The following is a 25,399-nucleotide window of genomic DNA, read 5'->3' as shown; positions in this document are numbered from 1 at the left end:
TTGCTGCTGCCTCTGATAATAATAATACAGCTTTATATTTATTTGGTCTGGAGTTTGAAAATAAGTGCACTTACCAAACTTATGGATTATAGAACAATCTTCCACTGCATGTTAGACAGACACCTTCACTTTTGAAACGCATCTTAAAACCCATTATTACGCTTTGGCTTTCGACCGAGTACGATACATGGATTTTATCTTTTATAGATTTATTGTATCACTTGTTTATTTGTGTTGTTTTTAATACATTCTACTGTATTTTGTTGTATGTTCTGTTGTTTGTTCTTATGTCTACTAGGTCTTATCTTTTTATATTTTATTTGTTTTATTTCTTAAAGGCTTTTGAACATTTTAAGATGCAAAAGGCTGTATAATTAAAGCAGATAAAATTCAGTTTTTCTTTCAGCTCTATATATAAAAATATGTTTTTAATATCTGGTTGAACCACTCAGCTACAGGGTAAATACTTTACCTGAGAGGAAAAAAAATATAAAAGAAAATCAAAATGTGTGACAAAACAATAAAAGAAAAATGTCAACCAAAACTGACCTCTACATCGTCAATTCACACTTGATCAATTCAATTCCTTTGTCATTAATATGTGATATTTCTTTATATAGCGCATATAATATTGAATACATTTATTCTTGTATGTGCAAAGCTCTGCATAGCATACCAGTTGTGGTAAATTGAAATGTAAACATTTTGTAGTTCCCTTGTTCCCTGTTCTACTCAATGTTTACTTTTGGACACAAATGTTTCAAATAATGGGCCACATGGCTAGCGCTGTTGCTTTGCAGCAAAATACTTGAAAAAAAAAGTTTTTTTGGTATGTTGGTTAGTTATTGATTAGTTTGTTGGTTAGTTGGCTGTGCAATAGTTTGTTTGGTTGGTAGTTTGTTATATTTTTTGCTCGTGAAAAAAGTTGCTACTGCTACTATACTGAGTTTGGCCACAATGATAAGAGGGGCACATCTCATTTAGTTGTACAAAACAGAACCAGAAACAGAACCTCAAAAATCCCTCCATTTGCTGAAGTGGAATAACATCACTATTTTTACACACTTGTCAACATGTTGCTCTTCATTTGATGCATAATTAGCTGCAGAGGTTTGCGGGCGTCTCTGCCCCTAGTTGCGAACTGTCCTTTCTCTGTTAATAATGCAGAGGGATGGTGAAACTTTAATTCCAACTTGAATGCATCCACAGTAACTATCTGGTGTGCATTTCCCCCCTAACAGGACACTATTAGTGTGTGCGTGTGTGTGTGTGTGTGTGTAAACAAAGCAGAACTATTTATACACTTAAAACTTGATATCTTGTGTGAAATGCCTTGAAGAGAACAGCAGAGCAATGAGTATGCAGCATTTCAGACAACATTTAGGACCATGGCTAATTAATATGAGCATGATTGTGTTTTGAGGTCCACTGCAAAATATTTTTCCCCCAATTACTCCAAAACAATATGCTTGACTCTTTGTCAGTGAACACAATGGTTTCCAAACACCCTGCATGCATCCAAGACAAACCAGCCCCCCCCCAACCCAAACCCCTGTCCACACACACACACACACACCAAAAGAATAAAGTGAATAATTATAAATGTTTATACACAAAAATAAACAGCAGGTGTAGGTTTTTGTGCCTATTCTCAACGTGTATATGGCAAAAAACTGTCCAGTGCTTCCATACAATCAAAACCAAGGTAACTCTGTTGTTGTTTGTTTTCTTTTTCGGTATCAGTCAGTATTGGTATTGGTCCAATAATGGTCAAAAATCACTGGGTCGGTTATTGGACAGATTAAAAAATGTAAAATCCAATACAAAAAATCAGCAAAGGCATGTTTGGGCCGTTTTGTCTTCTTTTTGGGAGAATAATATTTTTCTACACAGTTGAATAATTATGTCTTTAAAATGACTCAGCGAAAATGTGTTGTCAACAGCTTCATAGTTCAGAAATGGTTTAAAATGACTGTATTGGACTAATATCGGTAGATGCTCGAGTTTGTGATATTGGTGTCGTTATCGGACACAAAGAAAGTGGTATCGCCCCTTCCCTAATAGCGGAACCAAAGAAAATGGACCAAAAAATGGGTTTTAAATGTAAATTTACAAATTGAATATGCAGAAGTATAATTTTAATAACCCCACAACCTCTCAAAGTGAGTCAAAGCTCTGCACCCCCTATGTGATATCTGGTACCCCCCTGAGGGCACCCCTGGTTGGGAACCATGGAGCAAACTGACTACTTTGCTTCCTAGCATGGCTCATTTTTCAGTCTATCAAAAGCTGCTCAGTTCATGATGCATTTAATCTATCAGATCATGACATTGCAGTGCTACATTGAAAATGATACCTAACGTGTTGTTTATATATAGTGTACAGTACATTTGTAGGTACACCAGCAAATAATGCCATGTAGTCTGAATGAGAGGATCGGTCCTGTGTACTAATATAAGAAAAACTAAATACAGACTATAGCAGCAAGTTGAGAGAGTAGTACACGTAAAGAAGCATTTTTAAGGGAATTTACGTTTGTGCACTTCTAACAAATTACCAACATTGTCATTTGGTTGATCCAGACTTAAAAACTTTACTTTTCCATTCTGAGGAACAGAACAGACAGCCCTGTGGTTTGCACTTGCGTGAACTTTGCCCCCTGTGGATGAAACAGCAGCATCCAGTGGAAAACGATGACCCAGAAAAAAGAGGTCACACTTGGTTATCAAAGATCTGTTCAGTGAATGCTGATCATCTGAAATAGCTCTTTATTTTGGAAAATGCTTTCCTCTCCACTCACACCTCCCCCTGTTCCACTAATGTGCATCAAAATATCATAGCGGCTCCAAAAGGAATGCTTGGCATTAGATTCATTATTTCCACACAAAATAATCCATTATGTTCCAGATCCATTATGTAGCATTTAAGAAGTTGCACGTGTAAGCTTGATTCTGCCTCTGCACAGATTTAGCATACACATACCAAACTAAAAAGTTGTTTTACAAGCCCTACAAAACATTCTGCTTACGCATGTGTCAAACTCTGTGCAAACCTAAAAGAATTATGGCCTTAAAAACCCATACATATATTATGGTGAGCACTATTTGCCCATTTCCTCAGTCAAATGAAGACAAATCCACCATCATTACAATCAATAATTGTTCAGAACATACCCTTTTTGTGATATTGTACACAGTGGTGGTTGATGGTCACGGCTCCTATAAAAGACGGATCTACAAATAACAGCAAATTATAATAAAACAAACTAAAACTAGTTTTTGGCATCAAAATGAACAAATATTATTTGCTCAAAGTCTGGAGGAAGACACTACCAACCGCTACAGGAACAGGTTGAATCATAGATACAAAATGGTAAATTAGCTGTATGAGAAGGACATCCTCATTATCAGAGCTCACAGATGCTCACAGTGTGTCATGACTAATGCCTAATAATAACATCTCAGGCTGAGCAGTGTCACAAGTAAGTGCACAGCCTCTGTTAGGTGGAGAAATGTCACATACTTTTTGAGGGCATCCGGCAGGGCAGTACAGCAGAGTGTCCTGGAGCTGACAAACTGCAAATTGCCACACAGAGCCTTTGCGCCCACACTGTGAGCCCACTCCATAATGGACTTTTTAATGTAACCATCGAATGCAAATGGGACTTTGGTTGTGACTTTTGAGCAGTGAGACAAGGTATTCGGTTTCACAGGGCGTGGGGGTGAATATTCCACCCTGGAAATGTTCCCTTCAAGAGCAGACATAACACTTGTCTCCTAAGAGATGACTGGGGAAAGCACAGAGTGCACATTAGTAAGAACTGTCGTCACACCTGATTGATTATTAGGTGGAATCTGTCAGACACCTAAGTGTGTGTGTGTGTCTCTATGAGTGTGTTGTTTCTCGTTTGTTATATTAAGCTGTGGTGTTTCCTTGTCACAGTTATCTCCCATCTGCTCACAGATTCAGCCTCCTCTGATCTACCTGGGAAAAAAACCCGCCTCTCCGTCATTCTCTCCGTCCTGTCTATCCTCCACACGAGGGTCACGGGGCCGCATGGTGCCAAACCCAGCTGACATAGGGCAAAAGTTGGGGCACACCCTGGACAGGTCGCCAGTCCATCACAGGGCAAACACACAGAGACAAAGGACCATTCACTCACACACTCACACCTATGATCAATTTAGAGTGTCCAATCATCCTCTGCATGTTCTTGGACATGTGGGAGGAAACCAGCGAGCCCAGAGAGTGTTGGTGAAAGCGATGGAAGACAAGGAAATGCTAATAGCCAACACTTTAAAGGTCCAATGTGTAGGAATTATGGTGTTTTATGGCTACAAAAACTAAACTACTTTGATTGTAAACTGATCATACACTCATACAAACATAGTGATGGGTAGTATGTTCAGTGTCTGCAAATAAAATGTCCTAAAGGTAAAATCTGGACCTTTAATTGGATTAGATTTGGGGGGAATTTGAATGTCTTTTCAAATTCCACAAATGACATCACATTTTTTCCCAGATGAGGTCCACCCACCTCAAATAGTAATGAAAAGAACAAAGAGAAAGAACACAAATAAAGACATTGTGAAATAAGCTAAAAGGCGTGTCCATGCAGGGACTAAATACTAAAAAAAAAACACACTGAAACACTAACTGTTTTCAGGGACTTTAAGTCAAAGGTCATGATTAAGGATTATAAACAGACCTCACTGCAGGATGGAACAGATGACAGCGCTGTCACCAGGGGCAAAGATGTGACTTGACATCCACTTATAAGCTGTAAGGAGAGAAGGCTGAAGACTGATGTGCCAAATTTAAATATTAATGCCAGCTACCCGTTTCCTTTAACTCTTCACTGGCTGGTGGATTCTCCCTGCATTTCTCTCTCCTGTTCTTACCACAGAAGTTCCCCTTGTGGCACAACTCAGGTTCTCTTGTTCCCTTGGCTTCACCCTTAGTGTTTGCTCAGAACACACGTGCAAGAAGAATCTGGTGATCTGTGTGTTTGAGAACCACCATTACTGCAGTGACTGATGCTGCATGCTGACAGTCACAGCAGCATTAGGATTAAGGCAGTGGCCACCTGTTAGTCACAGAGGTACACTATGAGAATAAAATCACAAATCAGTCATACTTAGACAACTGCTGACAAAACCCAGAGGACAAATCATGTTCTAATAACTGGATATATAGCTATTTTCAGACATGAACTCTTGGCAATGTCCATAGACTGTATGTAAAATGCAAGTAGTCTTATTGTTGCAAAACAAAGTCTTGGTTTGAAGCCTAAAATTTGTAATTTGACCACTGCTACTTCAGTTTTTGAAACCAAAATTTCTCTGCAACCAGACACCTGCTGAACAACACAAGCTGCCACATTAGTGTTCACTCATACTGTATGTGTAGTGATTGAGACCATTGATGTTGTATATTGATGTTACAAATCAAGTTCATTTTCCAATAGACTTCCATAGAAAAGATGGAAATGTAAACATGTCCAGAGATTAGGGTTCTGAAATAAATCGACATTACAGAGCAGATACATTAATTAAATAGGTGAAGTGTACACCACGAAGTATAGATTTGTGTATATGTCACTGTAAAAATGTTTTGATTTTTATCACTTTTGTTAAAGCAGCAAAATAAAAATTACACAGGTTCTTCCCTACTTTCTTGACATTGTTTGAAAAGGTAACAGTAAACCACAAAGACAGGTTAAAGTAGAAAACTACCATACCTTCTCAAGGAAACTTGAGAAAAAATGTAATTGCCATGAAGTTAAGTGCTGCCAGCAATGCTATAACTAATCAAATAAAATGAAGACTTTTATTGACTGCACTCCCACACTGATCCTCTTCACTCTAGTTGATTAAACATCAGCTCAGGCAAGCTCATATGTAAGTAAAATCACATACAGTGTTGTGAAAAAGTATTTGGCCCCTTTCTGATATCTTCCTTTTTTTTGCATATTTATCACACTTGAAAAAACCTATCCAAACCTACATGCATCCGTTGTTAAATCATGAATAAACTGTGATTACCAAAACATCTTTTGGAAAGGTAAGTTCAATTTCCAGACCTGTTGAATAACATTCGAGCCATTATCCACAAATGGAGAAAACCTGGAACAGTGGTGAACCTTCCTAGGAGTGGTCGGCCTACAAGGATTACACCAAGAACACATCAACGACTCATCCAGGAGGTCACCAAATAATCTAGAACAACATCTAAAGAACTGAAGGCCTCACTTGCCTCAGTTTAGGTCACTAATACAGGGCATCCATGAGAGAGTTCCAAGGCCAAAACCATTGCTGAGCAAAAGAAACAAAAGACTCATCTCACATTTGTCAAAAAAAAATACCCAGATGATCCCGAAGACCTTTTGGAAATGAATCTGTGGACTGACGAGAGAAAAATGGAACGTTTTGGAAGGTGTATGTCCCGTTACAGCTGGAGTAAAACTAACAGTCAAACATGGTGATGGTAGTGTGATGGTCTGCTGGGGCTGCTTTATTTATAGCACTTACTATAACTGATGGAACCATGAATTCTGCTCTCTACCAGGAAATCCTGAAGGAGAATGTCCGGCTATCATTTCAATCATGACCTCAAGCTCAAGTTGGGGCAATGCAGCAGGACAATGATCCGAAACACACCGGCAAGTCCACCTCTGAATGGCTTAAAAATAAAGGTTTTGGAGTGGCCTAGTCAAAGTCCAGACTTAAATCTGATTGAGATGCTGTGGTATGAGGCCGTTTATGCTCAAACCCCTTCAGTGTGACTGAATTAAAACAAATCTGCAAAGAAGAGCGGGCCAAGACTCCACAGTGATGTGGAAGACTCATTGTCAGTTATTGCAAAGACATCAATGCAATTGTTGTGTGAAATCTATGTCTAATATTAAAGCTTTCTGTAGGAGGTCCTAAGCAGAGCAAGAGATACCATGACATACCTGCACAACCTGCATATTTCAAAACACTCACAGCCTGTGCTGCTGAGCCCAAGCAACACGTTTTACTCCTTTCACGACTTTGCCCTTCTGCAAAGAGCTCTGCTGACAAGACTGTGATAGGTGTTATCCACTGGGCTCCTGGCAGAATGGATACTGGCCTGCACTCTGTCTGCCACCTCGCGGCACAAGGGAACTTCCAGTTTCATCAACCAGATAGGACTTTTGTCATAAACTGCCATTTTGAAAATACAGTATTAATGGGGACTTGTGGCCATTAAGAAGCTTGCTCGCTGCACGTCCGATTTCCTGCGTCAGCCTCCCTGTCCTGGTTTGATGTATGACTAGGCTTGCGCTCCTCGTTGCTTCTCCAACTAAGGAGCGTGTCACAGCAGGAGTTTAAGTGATGCTGCTGCATCAGAACTCAGTGGCACCACAGAGTTTTCTGTCTAAAAGCTGCACACATGACGGCTGCGAGTGCAGAAATTGGAAGGATGGGTTGTGACATCTGGGTATCCTGAGAGAACATCCTGGGTAAATGGGAGGAAAATAGATCAAGCTTGGCAGGAGAGAGCAAAAAGAGAGAGAGGGAGAGGGTGAGGGAGAGGGAGAAAGAGAGGCAGCTGGCAGCAGCTGCCAGCAAACGCAAGGGGCTTGATAAATACCTCACCAGCCAGTGGCACAGCATAGAAACCCCTGTTGCATAACAAGCAATAAGGCTTGGGAGGCTGACTGCAGGGTGCAGGTCAAATGGGAGAGGATTGTGTGTGTGTCCATGTTTCTCCCGCTTCTGTTGTGTCTGTGTGGAGCTTTGATTGACATGTGGATGTGATTCTCATGTGCCACAGCCTCATGTTTGCTCCTGGTAAGGTGGCTCCTTCGTTCACTTGCCTCAAGCTGCACACACATCATCAATGTGCCAATCATTATTGATTCAATTGCAAAAATTCTTATCTTATTTTATAGGGCAGGAACTGAGAATAAAATAATTGTGTTTGAATTAAGTGTACAATCAAATGATATTATGAACTGTTATTTTTCATCATCCCCGGAATTAGCCTTTTATATTTAAATCAGGAGCTGAGGACCACCATGTTTTGATGGTATCTGAAGGCTACGTAGCTTTTCCAAAACACTTGAAAGAGAAGTGAAGTGAGGGATATTCAGATGCAACATGCACTGTCATTAATTAAAGATAGGGTTGGAGGGTTGGAGATCCTGGAAAAACAGTTGGAGCAGGGTACAATTTTGAATTCAAAGGTCCAAGCCCCTTTCTTCAGACTTCCCTCCGAAGCTCCGCTTCCAGAGCACAGGGACGGGTAACAAACACAGATTCACGAGCACTTTGCAGCATCGGTAACTTTCGGTACTTTTCTGTGATGCTAAGTTACTTGTTCAAATGACAACGTGATGCCACAAATACTCTCAAAAGATCACAAAGACATAAAGGGAATGTAGAAACAGAGCCACCATGTCATCACTTTGCAGCCATTTCTGGGCTTTCAGTTGTTGCCACCGTTCAATAGCAGTTACATTGATGCATCACGATCCAATTCATTTGTTTGGGCCGTTAAATATGATTGGATTGTGTTTTGTACGAGCCTGTTTGTTCCACAGCCGACTGAGATTTTTAATTTTTTTGACAGTGCGATCATTAATTGGTTTCAATACAAACATGTACGTGGTTTCAGTCATACATTCATTCCAGTCAGCTGTTTGCAGCCATCTTGTTGCTGTTGCCTCCATCTGTCTTGACACAAAACAAATCATTTCCTGTGTGCAGCGCAGCAGGAACATCGAAGGGCAAGAGTTGTAAGTGAAAAGTCAGGCTACTACAGTTTTTATGTGCAAGGGAGCAGAAAAACAGAGGCTTCCTTCCTTCACTCTCATCACGATGAAACTGGGATGAAAAGACGGAACTTAAAAATAGCTCTTTGGTGAAATGAAAAGACTTTGTGCCAGCTCTGTAATCCCAATCACCACTGTCACGATAATGTGTTGCCACATTTACAGCACAAGCTCCTGCTCTGTTATTAATTTAATCTGTTACACAAGACGACTGAGGGCGGACATTTCGGAAATGTATTTGAAATCTATAACTACTAAGGAAACAAAATGTACAAAAAAGAAGTTGACCATCTGTGTATATGGAGAACAAAAACAAACAAGAAAAAACATCTTATGCACCAGGGATACATTTTAAAGAACCTCCCTGGTTCTGCCTCCGATATTCGGGAAAAACACAGTGTCAGTGAAGCCTCTACGATGCCGGAAGTCATTTTTGAATTTACCCCCATGCATTATTCATCGGCTGGCTGCTGCCGTTGTCCTGCCCGTGTGCCATGGCCTATTTACAGAGTCACTCGTGAATCCATTAGCCGTGAACAGTGGAGTGCTGTGAGCAGCTCCACAGGAACATGAAGTCATTCATAAACATAATAACACTTAGACAATGACAAAAGCAGCTGAGCCTTTTTTTTTTTTAAACTTGGCTGGGGTTAATGATAATAATAATAATGTCATCACCCTGTTGACGATATTACACACAAAGCATTTACACTTTTAGATTTCAGACAATGTTTTAGTAACATTTTAGCCATATTAGTGATGCTTCCACCAGACCCTCACCATGATATTTGCGGTTCCAGTTATTTTGGTGATCACGTTGCGTGTCTTACTTAATTATCAGTGTTGGACAAGTTACTCAGGAAGTGTAATCAAGTGTAATTTCCTTATTTTTGCTTTAAAAAAGTAACATGATTCCCAGCTGACATAGCGCAAAAAAGAAGGGCACACCCTGACCAGAGCCAACATACAAACAATAATCTTTATCTATTATTTGCTATCAAAAGACACAAGTTGCATTACTAATTCTGTTATTGTTGGAAATACAATCAAAACAGTGATGTGCAGCAAGTTTCTTTTGGGGCTGAACTTTTTTTGGAGCCACTTTTGTTTTGCGTGAATGTCCGCGTGTGAAAGTGAACCCACAGGACGAGCAGACTGGGCCTCTGAGGAGACAACGAACAACTAACTGGCTTCTAATCCTCTGGTTGAATGGAAAGCGCCACATCAGCTGGATTTGGTCAGACCTGGGTCATTGTCAGGTTTGTGCTCGTCTCTGGCCTCGCACTATACGTCCAGCCGCTGTGCTGAACACTGCAAACGCATTGCTGCAGGATTCTGCAAGGGGAATAACATACACACACACAAAATACTTCTAAACAAATATATAAAATCATATCTTCTTGTGCCAAATAAACAATTAAGGTACATGTGCAGTGATACAGAACTCAAGCAGCATCAAAGCAGGAAAAATGAGTCACCATTTATCACAGAGACGACACAGCTGCCTACAGTCTTATTCTCATAAATAAGTACCATTATTTAGCATTTCAGTCAATGCAGAACACCTGAAAGAACAATCACATGTTATTATTGTGTGAGTGACGGCCTCCAACATATTATCTGGCACTGGCTGATGTGTGGCTGGATGACATGGCCAAAAAACTTTATCATGACATAACATTTTTGAATACACTTTAGAGACAAATAGAGAAGAAACCTGTGAACACAGCTTTCACACTTCTCTATGGACAGAAAACGATAAACCTTTCTTATATTGATATTGAAGAACATATATTTATATTATGTGGTATTGCTCAGGCATACTTACAAGACTAAAACACCACTTAAGCTGACAGAGTGGTGGGAAACAAAACAGGCATATGGGTCAATAATAGAGTAAATAAACATATGTAAAATGTAATAAATACCTTAGTCATTGCAATCAAGACAAAAAGTCATCAAGTGTGCATATTTGTGCTCATATGCTCAGTGTTTAAGGGTTAATTAATAGAATCTATACCAGCTTAAGCCTTTAACATCTTAAGTGGCTAACAGCTGTTTTTCCTTGTGTCCCTGCTGGCAGCATCCATGTGTCCAGTGTTGACTGTTTCAGTTCTTATTACAATCACTCCTTTCAAAGAAATCCCTGAATTATCACTTAAAAGACATCATTTAAAGTAGCATCTTACTTCCTAAAGAACATGCAAACACACATGTTATGATTGAAAGACATTTCTCTAACTGATATTTCAGCACTAATAAGACATCTGTAGTTTATGTTTATAGTTGCATTTATTTGCTTCTGTTTGCGTACACTTGGTGTATAACTCCATCAGCCAAGCACCCACATATTCTTCTGCTACACAGGGATTTTTAGCTGTGCACACATCACCCACCTCCCTAAATATAGTACCTGCTATGCTAAAACATGCAAATATGGAATGTCTTTTATCTCTGTCTCTTAGTGGTGGTGTTTTCCTCAAAAAGATTTCATGCAGGATATTTCTGCTCTGCTTCTACACTTTAGTGACACTGGCAATGTTAAAGTGACAGACGTTACACACCAAAAATAAATGATAAATGTTGCATTACATGTATCCCTATTGCAGCTTTTGCGATTTGCTAATTGCATTATTTTAACAATGAAGAGTGGAAGAGGAGTGCAGAAGCCTCTGAATCAGTTGCAACAACTCTCCCCTGGCGTCCTTCCCCTTCACCCCCTACATGGACGTCTTCCTGGCGCTGACTGTGAACTCGCAGCCTTCGCCTGACAATGACGGAGATTTCTGTATCTTACATCACATCTGTTTATCCATCCACAACATAAAACACATTTATGTTCCTCGTCCAATCTCCTTTTATCTCCTCCTGGCAGACCGTGTCTCCGCCGTACTATTTCACTGCTGCATTTGCTGCCTACCTTATTTCAGGACGTAAGCCGTTTATCCCGTTGTGTGAACTAAACTTAAACTTGCTGTTATGACTGGTACAAATTATGATCATCATGTTTATGGTCAAAAGGGCAGCAGAGGGGACAGAGTGGTGGCACAGGCTAATGTCTGCAGTCTGCTACAGTAAACAGGCACATCAAAGAATATGAATAACATTTGTTTGGGAGCTCTTTAGCGGCATTGTCCTTCTAATTTTCCTTCTCATGTAAATTCATGGTCTGCTTTTAGGTCCCTATATCCCCCCTGTACAGCTTGCATGTCTCATTTTCTCTTGAGAGTCAGACACCAAAACTGACACTTTCATCCATCCATCCATCAATTTTCTAACGCTTACTCCACCACGAACTGTGGGAGGAAACTGGAGAACCCGCAGAAAACCTCCCCACACACACAGGGAGAACATGCAAACTCCATGCAGAAAGGCTGTTGTTCCGACAGGGTCTTGATCCCGGGTCATCTTGCTGCAAAGGCAATAGTGCTAACCACTACACCAACCGTGTGGCCCCTGACGCTTTCAATCTTTTAAATGAAGTAATACACAATTAAACCAAACAAAAGGTAATAACTTTTTTTATAGCAGTTTAAAGCAGCACCATGTGTCAGATTCACACCAGAAAGACTCAGTATGTTTTAAAGCACAGTTTAATCAAACTAAAACCATAGTCCGACTAACACAGGCAATCGGATGACTCTGTACCAGTATACATTCAGGAGTAAACCGACTATGAACCGCATTATCCAGGTACGTTAGTCTGACTATAAAATTAGCTCCATTTTAGTCGGACTACCATGTTGACATGACATTAAGAAAACCAAATTATTGTCTTTGCCGACTAAAATCAGACTTTTAACAAACGCGCGTAAACACACCGCCTCTGAGTATTTTCACAAGTCACCTGAACAGATGGAGACGTAACTCAGAACAGAGGACACCAATTTCATTTTTAACACAAACCTGACACCACAAATCAAACACACAGGGCATGAAACAACAACTGCCAGTTGTATCTACAGCTTAAACGCTCTCTGACTAACAGGTGTGTGTTGGTGTGTCTTAGTGTAGTCCTGCTTCATATTTTAAGATATATTAGTATATTTCTACATTTACAGTGACAGAGTGAACACTGGAACCAGCCTAAATGCTGATCATTGAGACAGGGTTTTTGTGTCGTGTGTGTAACCAGACTGAGCAGAGACTAACTGAGATGTCTGATACTATGATGACGAGTCAGCAGATCATCGGCCACACAGACAGGCAGGCTGGCAACCAGAGGAGGCAGCGCTTTCCAAATCTCTGAGTCATCGCCTGTGTTTTTGTTTTTTTGTTTTTTTTAGATTGCTGTTCCTCCACCTCCTCCTCCTCCTCCTCCTCGACCTCCACCACATCTTCCCCTTCGCCTCTGTTATTTCAGCCATCAATCTAAGTGACAGCACATGCAAATAGAGCTGTTAGGAGTCAGGCAGCAGTCGCACACAGAGGCTAAGTGGGCGATATCAAACCACAGCCATGAGTTCAGGAGGGGAACAGTGACTTTGACATTTTAGGGAGTTCATTATTGGGCAGGGAGAAAGCAAGAACAGAGAGATTAAGGAGGACACAGTTGTTCCTGAGAACAAGAATGTAATGATCAAATAACTGAACAGTTCTACTGCAGCACAATACAAGAGGTAAGATCTGTGCAAGGAAACCCTTTTCTGATTAATTACCTAATAGAAGAATCACAGCTAACTAAATACGGACGATGCTAACATAAAAGGGATAATTTTTCAACAGTGATGTGAAAGTGATTTGATGAATCCTGCATTTCTAAGGTTTCTTTGGAGAGTAGGAAGCCGTCATCAGTGCTGGAGTAGCTGTCATTCCACCATATGGACCACTAGTTGTTGTGGAACGGCCAATAGGAGTGCCTCCCCTTTCTCTTAACTGTCCTGTGATTGGTCAAAGTCTTTGGTGATGAGACAGAATTTGCAATGGCTATAATTGGATTGCAAAGGAGATGCAGACGTGTCATTGCTCTGTATACACACAATGCTCCCACTGTCAGGTCTGGTAAAAATTCCTTTACAGAGCCCAATTTCAGATGAAGATGTGGCATACAAATAATGTTACATCATTTTTGTTCACAAAGTCCAAACAGAGGAAAGACAACAACAACAAAAATCACCAAAAGTTTCATGCTGGAGCAAGTCTTTCATTTTAGATTCATTTCAAATAGAGTGATCACTGTTGCCATGTTTCAAGAGTGATGCAGAATACAATGACCTTCATGACAACATCGGAGAACATTCACATGCCACCGACTTGAGAAACAGGTAAAACTGGGATTAATTAAAAATGGAGAATGACAGTGCAAAAAACCTGCAGCTCTTCAGACATAATCTGTTACCTGAACAGTCTTCACAGGTTAGAGGGTGTCAAGCCTTTATCAACTTGCAGACCCCACAGTAATCACTGCCTGGGCTTAAAAAAGCTGCAGCGGTGAAACTCAATCTGCACAAACTGTGCTGCGTTGATGATCTTGCCCTCTATGACACTGTGAGATCGGCTTTTGTTTTTATGGCGACGCAAAGCTAAACGAAGGAAACCTGAGACAGGACCCGGGAGTCCATTAAACAAAGCAGAGAGGGACAATGTGTGCGCAGAATTTGTCTTCGGTAATGTTTATAACAGATGAAGTTAACAAACAGACCATCAGACAGTCACACAGTGGGAACTAATCACTACAGACGTTCAGTCCAAGTGAAGTGTGAAAATGTCACTAATTGGAGTGATCAAGCAAACGACATGGAGTTTGATAAAAAACCTTCAAAAGTTAGACAATGAGTTGATAACATCGTCATCCTCACTGCTAAATGTTTACCACCATTCAGTCGAAATGAAGTTTTCCGTGATGGACAGATTATCACGACCACAGGCCCTGGACACTAACTACTGTATAGAGCAGATACGTGCTACAAGTGACCCAGTGAACCACAAATCATGTGATGTTTGCAAGTCATATTTGTTATAAATTACAGTCATTTCTGGTGTTTATTGCTCAGTATGTCGGTAGTATGTAGGTCACATAAGTGAACACTGAATTCAGTGTAGCACAACGCTTCACGCTACAGCAATAATCAGCAGCAAAAAGCATGAAATTCGTCTATTCTTTGATCCAACTTGAGTCCTTGTGAGTTCCATGTGACAGCGTTTTCACTCGTCGCTGCATCACTCTGGTCTATAGTTTATTTGTAATTACGGACATTTGCATAGACAATTCACCTCTGTTACACCTCTAATGGAGCATTCCATTATACAGTTCGAGCTCACACGTCGTTCTCTTTACTTCATAGTAAGTCTCCTCACTACTACTCACTCACCTTCTACCGCTTTATCCTCCACAATCCCAGCTGACATAGGGCACACCTAGGGTGCACCTTGGACAGTTCGCCAAACCATCACAGGGCCACGTATAGAAACAAACAACCATCCACTCTCACATTCACAATTTAGAGTGTCCAATTTACCTAATCAACAAATCTGCATGTTTTCAGACCGTGGGAGGGAACAGAGAACCCAGAGAAAACACATGCACACATACACGCCATGCAGAAAGGCCCTTGGACCGACCGGTTTGCAAACCCGGGTCTTCTTGCTACAAAGGCAAGAGTGCTAACCACGACGCCAACCAGAATCAGTTAATTACAAAGATTAATTGGCCTGTCTGGATCTTCGCCTGTCAGATTGTACTCTAACATGCATATCTGTGTTTAAGAGAGTGTGAGTTGTGTTTGGAGATGAAGCAGCTGCACTTACAGGGCTTCCCCCAAATCAATGCCTCATTTTGAATTCAGCTGTAACTATTTTCAATGTGGTCAAGACATAAGTCTTCAGGGTTTTTCCTGCAGCCAAATAGGAAGTGAAAATATCTTGAAAAGCCACTAGGGGTTGACTCCACTGGTTGCAAATAGAACTCAGTTTGAATTTGAAAACTTCTAACTTGATTTACAACAACGGTAAACATTAATGTTCACTGGTTTCCAGTCGTGTTGTATTAATGTTCCATTTTAGAGGAAACTAGACTATAAAGTACGGCACATGAGTGGACAACAGTGTGATTGACAGCTGATATCGTCCAATAGGTGCCTGGTGGCGGGCGACGTCTGTGAACTTCTGGTGGCGATATGTCAACATAGCCCTGGCTAAATCCCAGACTCTTATGGGAGATGTCACAGCCGTTGTCACATGATCACAATTCAGGGCTTTCATGTTAAGGCAGAAAAAAAGAGAAAGAGAGAGAGCAAGAGAGAGACAGGCTCAACTTGTTCTTCTTAGAATGTCGTGAAATGACCTAATTAAGCTAAAGCTCTCTCAGTGGTTCAAGGTCCAAAGAGACAAATTCACGACTTAACACAAAATAGCAATGACATGCTCTACAGGAAATAATCACGGACAGGCTTTTGATCTTTTGTAACGCACTTCAGAGGCTCTGCTTTAATTACATGTCACATTCTGGCAGGGATGAAGTGCAAAGAGATGGTTACTATAGACAACAGATATGTATATGTGTGTGTGTGTGTGTGTGTGTGTGTATATATATATATATATATATATATATATATATATATATATATATATACACACACACACACACACACACACACACACACACACATATATAAAAATAAATATATAAATATGTATATATATACACAGTATATATATGTACACACACATTTATATACTGTATACGAGGAGACGACTAAATTCTCCAGTAATCCGTGTGTGAATGAGAGCGGCTCGCTGCAGCATTTCTTTTATGATCAGTTGATTCCATGGGGGGGATAAACACAACGCTGAGCCAGCAGCACCGGCACAACCTCACCAACCCCGCTGCACTGCGAGCTCGGAGGATTACCTCATTTTTATGTCTGTTCACTCATTTAAGCCTGTCAGCAACTACAGCTACAGTAGTGGGCAGAGGCACCTGCGAGAGAGAGAACACACCCTCTGGTGGACAAAGTGGACGTGACGTCCACCACAGCTGGAAGGATCGAGAGAGGAGAACTGACTGAGGCAATCGATTCTGACCACAGACTGTATGTAAACAAAAAAATAGATTTCCAGTTTCAAAAGTCAAGCTCGGGAAGTAACATGGAAGTAGCAGTTAGACACCAGGGGGCGATTCTCACTTTATTTCTAACATCAATAAACATTTTCCCGAGGAGTTGATGTTGATGAGTTGATTTATATATATGTATGTATATGTATATGTATATATATATGTATATATATATATATATATATATATATATATATATATATATATATATATATACATACATACATACATATAAAAAAGTGAGCAGGAAGAATTTAGCAATGGGAGCTCGTTCAACGGAAAGGTTGTGGGTTCAATACCCAGCTCTGCTAGTCTATGTGTGTCCCTGGGCAAGACATTTAAACCCATGCTGTTCTTGATGACAGTACCAGCAGCGTGGGAATGGCTATGAAAGATGTGTGATAGAGAATACGATGCACCTAGATATAGATAAGCTCTATGTAAATACAGACCATTTACCAACTCTTCTTCGTCTGATTTTATTTGGTAGTAACCAGTAATAAATATAGTTAGGGGAAATGTAGTGGAGTAAAAGCTGCTAGAAATATAAATAAAGTAAGTACAATAACAGTGTATTTGTATTGCTCTCTAGTTTCAATAGAACATGATGAATTGTAAATTATGTTTCCATTTAAAAGGAAAACTAAATTTTTTTAAATTTCTAGTTGACAAGATGCCACGCAAATATCGAGGCTTCATAATGGGAGTCTGTGATGTACCTGGAAGACTATAAGTGTATTTCTATATAGTCTATAGCTACAAGGTACAATTCTTTCTACGCTCTCCTCCTGCATCCTTCCTGATCCCCTCTGCCCTGCTTCCTCTCCAGCCCTGAAGGAAAGCCGAGCCATTTGTCAGGACGTCTCCTAGCAACAGCGACATCCCACCCATTCGGCATCAGCATGAGCCAAATGTAATTTTTGGATGAAGAGGGAAGGGACTGTGGTGGGAGAGGGAGGGAGACGCAGGGCAATAATCAACAGCTTTTACCTAATGATAACAACACAGTGTTAAACTGATCATCTCGTTCTCTGTCTTAAGGCCGTATCAATGTGTTACTGGGCAGCATTTTAGATTCCAAAAAAAACATTTGTCTCCTTTCACATTTATGCTCTGATAAAAGTTTAAACTTCAGTAAAGAAATGGTGGAACATGACCGATGTGGTGAAACATTTCCTGTATCTCTTTCATACCTTAGTGTTGCTGCAGCACAGTCACAGTCTTTAAAAGTCTGGTCACCGTCTCGCTCAAGGGCAAAGGTTGCCGTGGAGATGATCCACGTATGTGAGCCCGCAGTGGTTCTCGTCTCAGCTGTCTGTCCTAAATAATGTCAGATTATTGGAAGAGAAGAGGTGGTGATGGTAAACCTGCAGGTCAAAGAATCATCACAGACTCTACAACGCCCTCCAGTGGGGGCTGCTCTGTCTTACAGTCAAGCAAACGTTTCAAAACAGAGAGGAACCAGGCACATGTGTGTTGTTGTGGAAACTAATGAAGTTATCAACTTAGTTTAATCATTTCAACACTTGTCTGTTGGCCACTTATTCATAATTTAATGAGAAAATGAATCAGTAAATAGAACATTTGACTAGTTTGTGAACTTCAAAAAACAAAAATAACAGTACAGGTGAAGCTCATCTGCTGATTGTCCTGTGATTATGGATTACACTCACGAACTACCAACACACCCACTCATTACTTCCTTTTCTGGTTAATGATAAGACATCTTTTAATCATCAATTCGAAATAGTCTTGTCATTCTCTTCTGACCCCTGTCATTAATTATAAGTATTTTTACCTTGAAAACCGCTGCTCACTGGATATTTTCTCCTTTTCGGACTCTTCTCCAGCTTCTGAAATATTCAGTCCAGCACGCCTGGCGCCGACAACCATGCCGCGTTCAAAGTCACTTAAATCACATGTCTTCCTCATTGTGATGCTCAGTTTGATCCTCAGCAGCTCGTCTTGACCATGTCCACATGCCCAAACGCCTCGAGTTGTTGTAATGTAATTGGCTGATGAGATATTTACGTGAGTAAGCGGTTGAACAGGTGTACCTAATAAAGTGGTGTTTTTGTTGATAAAGTTAATTAAAATTAAGCATAATATACTTATACATGTTTACTTGTTTATATGTGTACGATGACCTGATAGTATGAACTGTGTTTTTTATTACCCCAAAAAGAGCCTTCTATGTTTTTATCAACTTGACAGGTGCCGCCATTTTAGACCACCATGTTTTTACAGTAGCCCAGAATGGACAAACTAATCATCTTTTGAGTTTCAAAACTAACTGAAGGCTACATAGATTCTCCAACAAAGGGTGGGATGAGGGATATTAAGCTGCAACACACAAGTTCAATAAATGTTGCTAAATTTTTCACTAAAGTATGTCAGCTTGTCTTAAGTGAATGTTATAAACTATCAGCTCTGTGGACATTTCAGTGTAAGAACAATTAGTTTCATGCAGTAAGCTAAGACAAGACACTTTATTCTTCCACTTATATACAGTGAACAACTTTATAAGATGGAGATTAAATTGCATCAGTTCATGGTCCAAAAAAAAGGAAATGAAATTAAAAGAAAAATAGACTAAATTATATATAAAATGAGAACATATGAAATAGTTTATTTGACAATGAAATGACAGCAGCAGTACCAAGCAGAGTAAAATGAATCAGACACGTCTCTTTCACACTGGTTTTAATCCATGTAAGTTTTTACTCTTTCTAAATAATATTGCCTTTCACCATTAGCTGATTTTATTTGCACAATGTTGCCCCCTTTTGTTTTGCATTTGGAAAACAGTGGAAAAATGTAAATTCAATAAACACAAAAACAAATTCCATAATCAGTTGCTTAAGAAAATGACACGTGTAACATGAAACACAAAGAGAAAGACCCCAGGATGTAACTTGTTTTTATTCTGTTATGTTACATACAACTGTGAACGTCTAAGAAGTTATCGTTGCCGTCGAGACACAGTAAATATATTCAGGTAGTCAGATTAAAAACAAAAGAAGAAAAAAAAAAGGTTGTGTGTATGTTGAGGCGGTTTGTGGGGCAGTTGTCAGGTGACTGTGCACGCACAAGTTTGAAGACAGAGTTGCTTGTATGCGGCGTCACGTGACGAGGAATAAAACCACTTATACGAGACTTTAAAATTGTGATTAAAAAACAGAGAATGGCGATCGACTGTTATGAGCAGAAAAAAAAGAAGGATCATAAATCCACATATAAAAGACCAATAAATAAAATGTGTTATTTTACAGATGCAACAACAGACAGTGGAGATGTTTGTCTTCCTCTGAATTTGGTGTGTTTGAGTGAGAGACAGAGAGAGAGAGAGAGAGAGAGAGAGAGTAAGAGACAACAGTTAAAAGGAAAGGTCTCTCCCTCTCTCTGTTCTTTCCTGTGGCAGGAATCAGTATCTGGAAGCTGACAGGTTCATCAGGAGAGGAGGAGGGAGCAAACTGTGGAGTCACACTTGTTTCTAAGGCTTCATATGGCACATTTGCACTAAGAACACTATAGTGACTCCACCTGCCGCTGCAGCTGCAGCCAGAGTCCTGGGCCAAGCGTGGTTTATTCACTCTTAAGACTCTGGTTACAGCTGTATGATCTCTACACCAGTGGTTCCCAACCTTTTGGGTTCTCAACCAGGTCTTTACAGCCATACATGTTAAGGTCACCCATCCCACCCACATATACCTATAATATTATTATTATTGTTATTATTATTATTAGGGCTGGGTATTGAACGTTGATAGTTTTGTGGTAACGAGTTAACTTCCTCTGCATCAGTACACATGAAAAGTGTGTTGACGTGGTTGGCCGTCTCGAAGTCACAAGCAGAGATAGGCCTCACTCCCCAGGAAAGGTGGAAGACGGAGCTTAACACATGTGAGAGTGTGTGGTAATGTTTAATGGATAAAGTTAGTGTATGTGGAGGCTTTAACTGTCGCAGAATAAATATCGTCAAATAAATATCTTCGTGTCTGACTACACGTAGAAAACTAGGCCGGCTAAAGCAAAAGAACTGTATTTTATTTTAAAACGGACTTAAAAAAAAAGTATTGTTCAGGAATCAGTATCTAAGTCTACATTTATTTCCAGCCCCATTAATATTATTTTACATCTCATAATTTCATGTGTTGCAAGAAAATTTGATATTTAACATGATGATCAACAAACCACAATGAATGTACCATTTTGAATTCTATTTTCTGTGGATATTACAAGTATGTTTTCCTCTGTATTATTACTTATTTTAAATCACTACACACATTGGTCATCATTCCCACCCCCCTGTGGAGCTGTTGGGTCTCCCCCTGGTTGGGAACCACTGCTCTACGCCACACAGCCCCTCCCTCACAACTCTCCTTTCACCTCCCTCGAAAACCCTCGATCTACCCTCTACCCAGTCTCACTCTAAAAGGCACTGGTATGTACTTATTTCTCCACATTCTAACATCTGGACTCCCCATTTTACGTTGAGCGACTGAGGCAATAAAGATTTAGACAAGAAACAAAAATACATGCACAGAAACACGCGGGCCAGCCGAGTAACTTACGGGGGACAGCTGGCTCCTGATAATGCTACCATCTATATATACATACATATATCTATATATATATATATCTATATATACATATATCTATATATATAGATATATGTATATACACATATACATATATATTCATATACATATATATATATGTATTTTAAATACCTCTGTTAGCATTACAAAGATTTTCACTTAACAGTCAGCTGACGGTGGAGGCAATCATATATGTAAACGTTGACAAGGCTAACATCATAACAGGCAAAAGAAACATACAAAATCAATATTCCAATATGGTCCATAAGTAGGTGTGATTTTGCTGAATACCTCTGAATACTTAACTACTTCTTTACACACATTTGGAAAGGAAAAGCATTTCGTCTAAGTGGTCAAGACTTCAGCTAAATACAATTCATGATTCAAATATAACTTAAGTTCAGTTTCAAACTGAGGTGGGTTTTTTTTAAACACAAACATAGATTTGCTTTTGTCTGGGTAGTAATGCTCAACAAAGGACTCAAAGGGACAGTTCATATTTTTTTAAAGCGATGCTTGTTCTCACTGAAAACATCAGGGGGAAAAAATGGATTATAGTCACTTAACTGAAAGCTCACCTGATCAAATAAATGCTTGCTAAAGTCTTAAATATGTTAAAAAAAAAAGTTTGTAAAAATACTGACCAAAAGTCTCACCAAAGTCCATACAGAAAATCAGCGCTTTTATCTCGCAGGGACAGAGGAGGTACTGGGCTAATGCTGCCTTCTTTGTCGGGTTGTATCACTTAGGTAAATCTGAATGAAAGAACTCTAAACACCACAGTCACAAAATAACACATTTGACCTTAATGATGGAGGCAGCGGTGAATCAACAACTTGAGTGCCGTGATGTGAAATTGCTGATTTTCTCTATGGGTTTTTGGTGTGGGGGTTAGGGAGTGTTTTAAAAAAGAAACAGAATTTCCAGTTGGAAAATGTTGTCTAACTGTGAGGGAAAAAGTAGTGAACGCTTATTTTTAAGATGTCATAGACTTAAGCAAGTGTAGATTTCACTTGAGTGGCTAAAATCTGATTTTTTCTTGGGTCCCTGTTAAGAGCCATGTTTTCAAAGAGAGCTAGCGAGTGTGTCTCTGGCTGGCGACAACAGTAAGCTCGAGAAAGTCAGTGTTCATACAACCACACTTCAAAAAAAAACACAAAAACCTGAGCTATCACTTTAACTTAGTTGGTTCTCATAGCTCACAGTGTTCATCAACCTGTGAATGACTTCATTTTCAGAAGCCGCAAGTAACTACTGCTTCTCACCATCGACACCTCAAGGACGTTCCAATTCATCGTCCATCATCTTTTTGTCTTTTTGCTTTTGCCAATGTCCATGTGTATCTACAGAGCAGTGGACAGAAAGACACACAAGGTTGAAAAGACTGGCTTGTGCACAGATCGTAGTGTCTGTGTCTGTATCGCGAACCGCGGGGGGATTCAACATCACACGCTACATGTGAGGAAAGTTGTCGTTGTCCCGTGGGGTATTTACATTTACACAGTGAACAGTTCTGGCTTCTACTCTACACAAGAAGTTTGGCTGGTACTTGAGTACATTTGGAATGATATACTGTGGTGATAATGGTCAAGTAAAAAAACATCTAGTATCTCCTCTGTGACTCACTAAAGTGTCTACCTCTATTGTCTTTCTGGTTAAAATGTGAGGCACAAATGCACTGGAAACCTTGCTTGATGTTCTGATGTAGCAGCTAATGTCTTTACATTCAGAGGAAAAAAACGGTATCTTTGAGTCTTTCCTCTATTTGTTTGTCTCAGTGACCACTCGTGTGACTTCAAACACACCAGGACCCACAGCAGTGTGTCTATGCCGAATGTGACTGAAGTCAAAGCCTTTACCCTAACCTAGATGTGACCACAGTAACTATAAATAAATGTATTATATACCACCAATAGTAGATAAAGTCTCTCATACTCATGCCATGAGTTGTCTGATGAACAGTGATACAAATGATACAATAATGAGTGGCAACATTAAATACATGTGCCTCGTTTCATTAAAATATTACATGTTTTTGTTAAATTTAAAAGTCCACAAAATTCACCCATCGCCGCTTCACAACATTTAAAGGTTATATTGTGCTTGTTTAAATATCGTGTAGGTAGAAAATCCTCTGATTATTCAATGAGCACAGTAACAACTAGGTAACGACACAACTTCACAGTTACGACAAGAAATAAGTGTCACACATGAAAGTGTGTGTGAAGTACCTCACATACAGGATCCTGTGATAAGTGTAGGTCACTGAGGCGGTGGATGGATTTAGTTCCTTTTGGACGGAGTCAGTCACACTGCTTTCCTCATTTTCCTCTCAGTCAGTGTGAGTTTTGAGCGTCGTGAACAGACTGACTATTTCATCTAACTCTTGAGAAAACAAATACGTTAAACTCCATTTCTACTCCTTTATCGTGCCATTAGATCTGAGGCTGCCTCAACTTGATTGTAATTGGCAGAAAAGTAAAATGCTAAAAATTATGTGCGTTTTAACCAAACACTTCCAGTGCATTTGAGCCTTACAACAAAATACTGTACATAGGGCTAATTTCCTAACCACACTCACAATTTGTATATGCTACCCTAGAGTATACAATGATGTGTCAAACATCTGACTTTTTATTTTTTTTTTTTACATTAACTTTGTATGCAAAAGTTGTTTTATCATACAGCAGGAAGTATAGCTTCTGATCCTTCTGACAGTATCACTTGTGTTATTTAGTCTTTCTTCTCATAAACACAGCCAGCGTGAAAGTACGTGATCATTAAAAAAATAAAAGTCACATCATTTTGGACCATTTTGTTTCCTCCTTCCTTATCAACGCTCAGTGTTTTCCGAGCAGAACCCTATTCACACTCAACAAAGAAAGAAAAAAACAAACAATAAAAACATCTTTTTTACCTACTGGATTTTTACCTTTGTTTCCATCACCACATCATCTGTGTAAAAAGGTTCCCTGTCTTCTGAAGTGAAATGTGTTTCAACAGAGTAGTTCCACTCCAACAGGGGTGGAAAAAAAGGAAAACACACAAAGAACAGCAAAATAAAATGGCTGCTGTCTTTGCCTCTGATATCAAGGCAAACTGATGAGCTTCAGGGTGGCAGCCGAGACTTGTTAGGCCAAATACTCCTGATAAACTCTCTCCCTGGTGCTCCTCTCCGCTTTGAAATCTGTGGAACTGTTGGAAAGGATTGGGTAAAAATAAATATGTTTTTCTTTTTAAAAAGGTCTCCTCCTGCACTGGAGTCTTTTCTGTACGTGTGCAGTTGGGTTTACTAAAGACAGAGAAGAAGAGAGCGAGAGGAAAAAGTGTTGAAGTCACTTATTGTGAAAGGACATAGTTTACATCTCTTTGTACCCCACTGTGACGCCTAAGGCTCAGAGAGAGTGTGTGAGTGTCCATGTGTGTTTTTCTCTGTGTGTGTGTGTTTGGGGGTGTGTAAGGGCAGCCCTCTCTCTGTGGGGCACGGCTGCTACTTGAAGATGTAGTTGATCAGGACCTGAAGGAGGATGAGGAAAACAATGATGACATAGTCGCGCTGCTGGAGGAACGAGGCGCTCTCCGTCCGGCCCGCCGCACGGCTCCGCAGAACGCCGATGCTCCTGCAGACAGACATGTGGTAAGTAGTTTGTGCAGGTACAGTACGTCATCACACCCATGACACAGTGTGGCTGAATGAATGGCTTTCCTCACCTGTTAATATCCTCCTGTGTCTGCTTTATGGAGTCAATGGCACTTTGAAGTTCACTGAGGTCGGCTCCTTTCTTCCTCAGCCGACTGTTATGCTTGCTTTTGTGTCCTGCAACAAAGTGAAGTTCGGTCGTGAACACAAAATTAAATCCACGATGACTTTGATACTAAATAGAAGTGAGGTGCTTGGAGGGGGGGGGGTAAGCACCTCAGGGGACTACCATGACTTTTGCATTC

The 25,399-nt window shown here is 40.0% G+C and overlaps 1 protein-coding gene and 1 long non-coding RNA gene across 9 annotated transcripts in view; both read right to left on the bottom strand.

The window, feature by feature from the left end:
• Window positions 1-9,778: 9,778 nt before the first annotated feature.
• Window positions 9,779-18,683, bottom strand: LOC122767127. The gene is made up of 3 exons (XR_006360172.1): window positions 18,652-18,683; window positions 18,047-18,173; window positions 9,779-10,135 (listed from the first exon to the last, which is right to left on the bottom strand). It is a non-coding gene; the product is annotated as an uncharacterized LOC122767127 (long non-coding RNA).
• Window positions 18,684-19,756: 1,073 nt separating this feature from the next.
• The window catches only part of osbpl8 (oxysterol binding protein-like 8), a 67,305-nt gene continuing 61,662 nt past the window's right edge, over window positions 19,757-25,399 (bottom strand). For all 8 annotated transcript variants that reach the window (XM_044021021.1, XM_044021024.1, XM_044021023.1 and 5 more), the window contains 2 exons: window positions 25,166-25,271; window positions 19,757-25,074 (listed from right to left, as the gene is read on the bottom strand). In XM_044021021.1, coding sequence (XP_043876956.1) covers window positions 24,945-25,074; window positions 25,166-25,271 — 236 coding nt within the window. In that variant the 3' untranslated portion in view covers window positions 19,757-24,944. The remainder of the gene's footprint in view (window positions 25,075-25,165; window positions 25,272-25,399) is intronic.

This window comes from Solea senegalensis, linkage group LG3 (genome assembly GCF_019176455.1).
Source record: "Solea senegalensis isolate Sse05_10M linkage group LG3, IFAPA_SoseM_1, whole genome shotgun sequence".
In the NCBI taxonomy this organism is placed as follows: domain Eukaryota; kingdom Metazoa; phylum Chordata; class Actinopteri; order Pleuronectiformes; family Soleidae; genus Solea; species Solea senegalensis.
The sequence above is the reverse complement of the archived record's forward strand: the minus strand, read 5'-3'. Positions and strand labels throughout refer to the sequence as shown.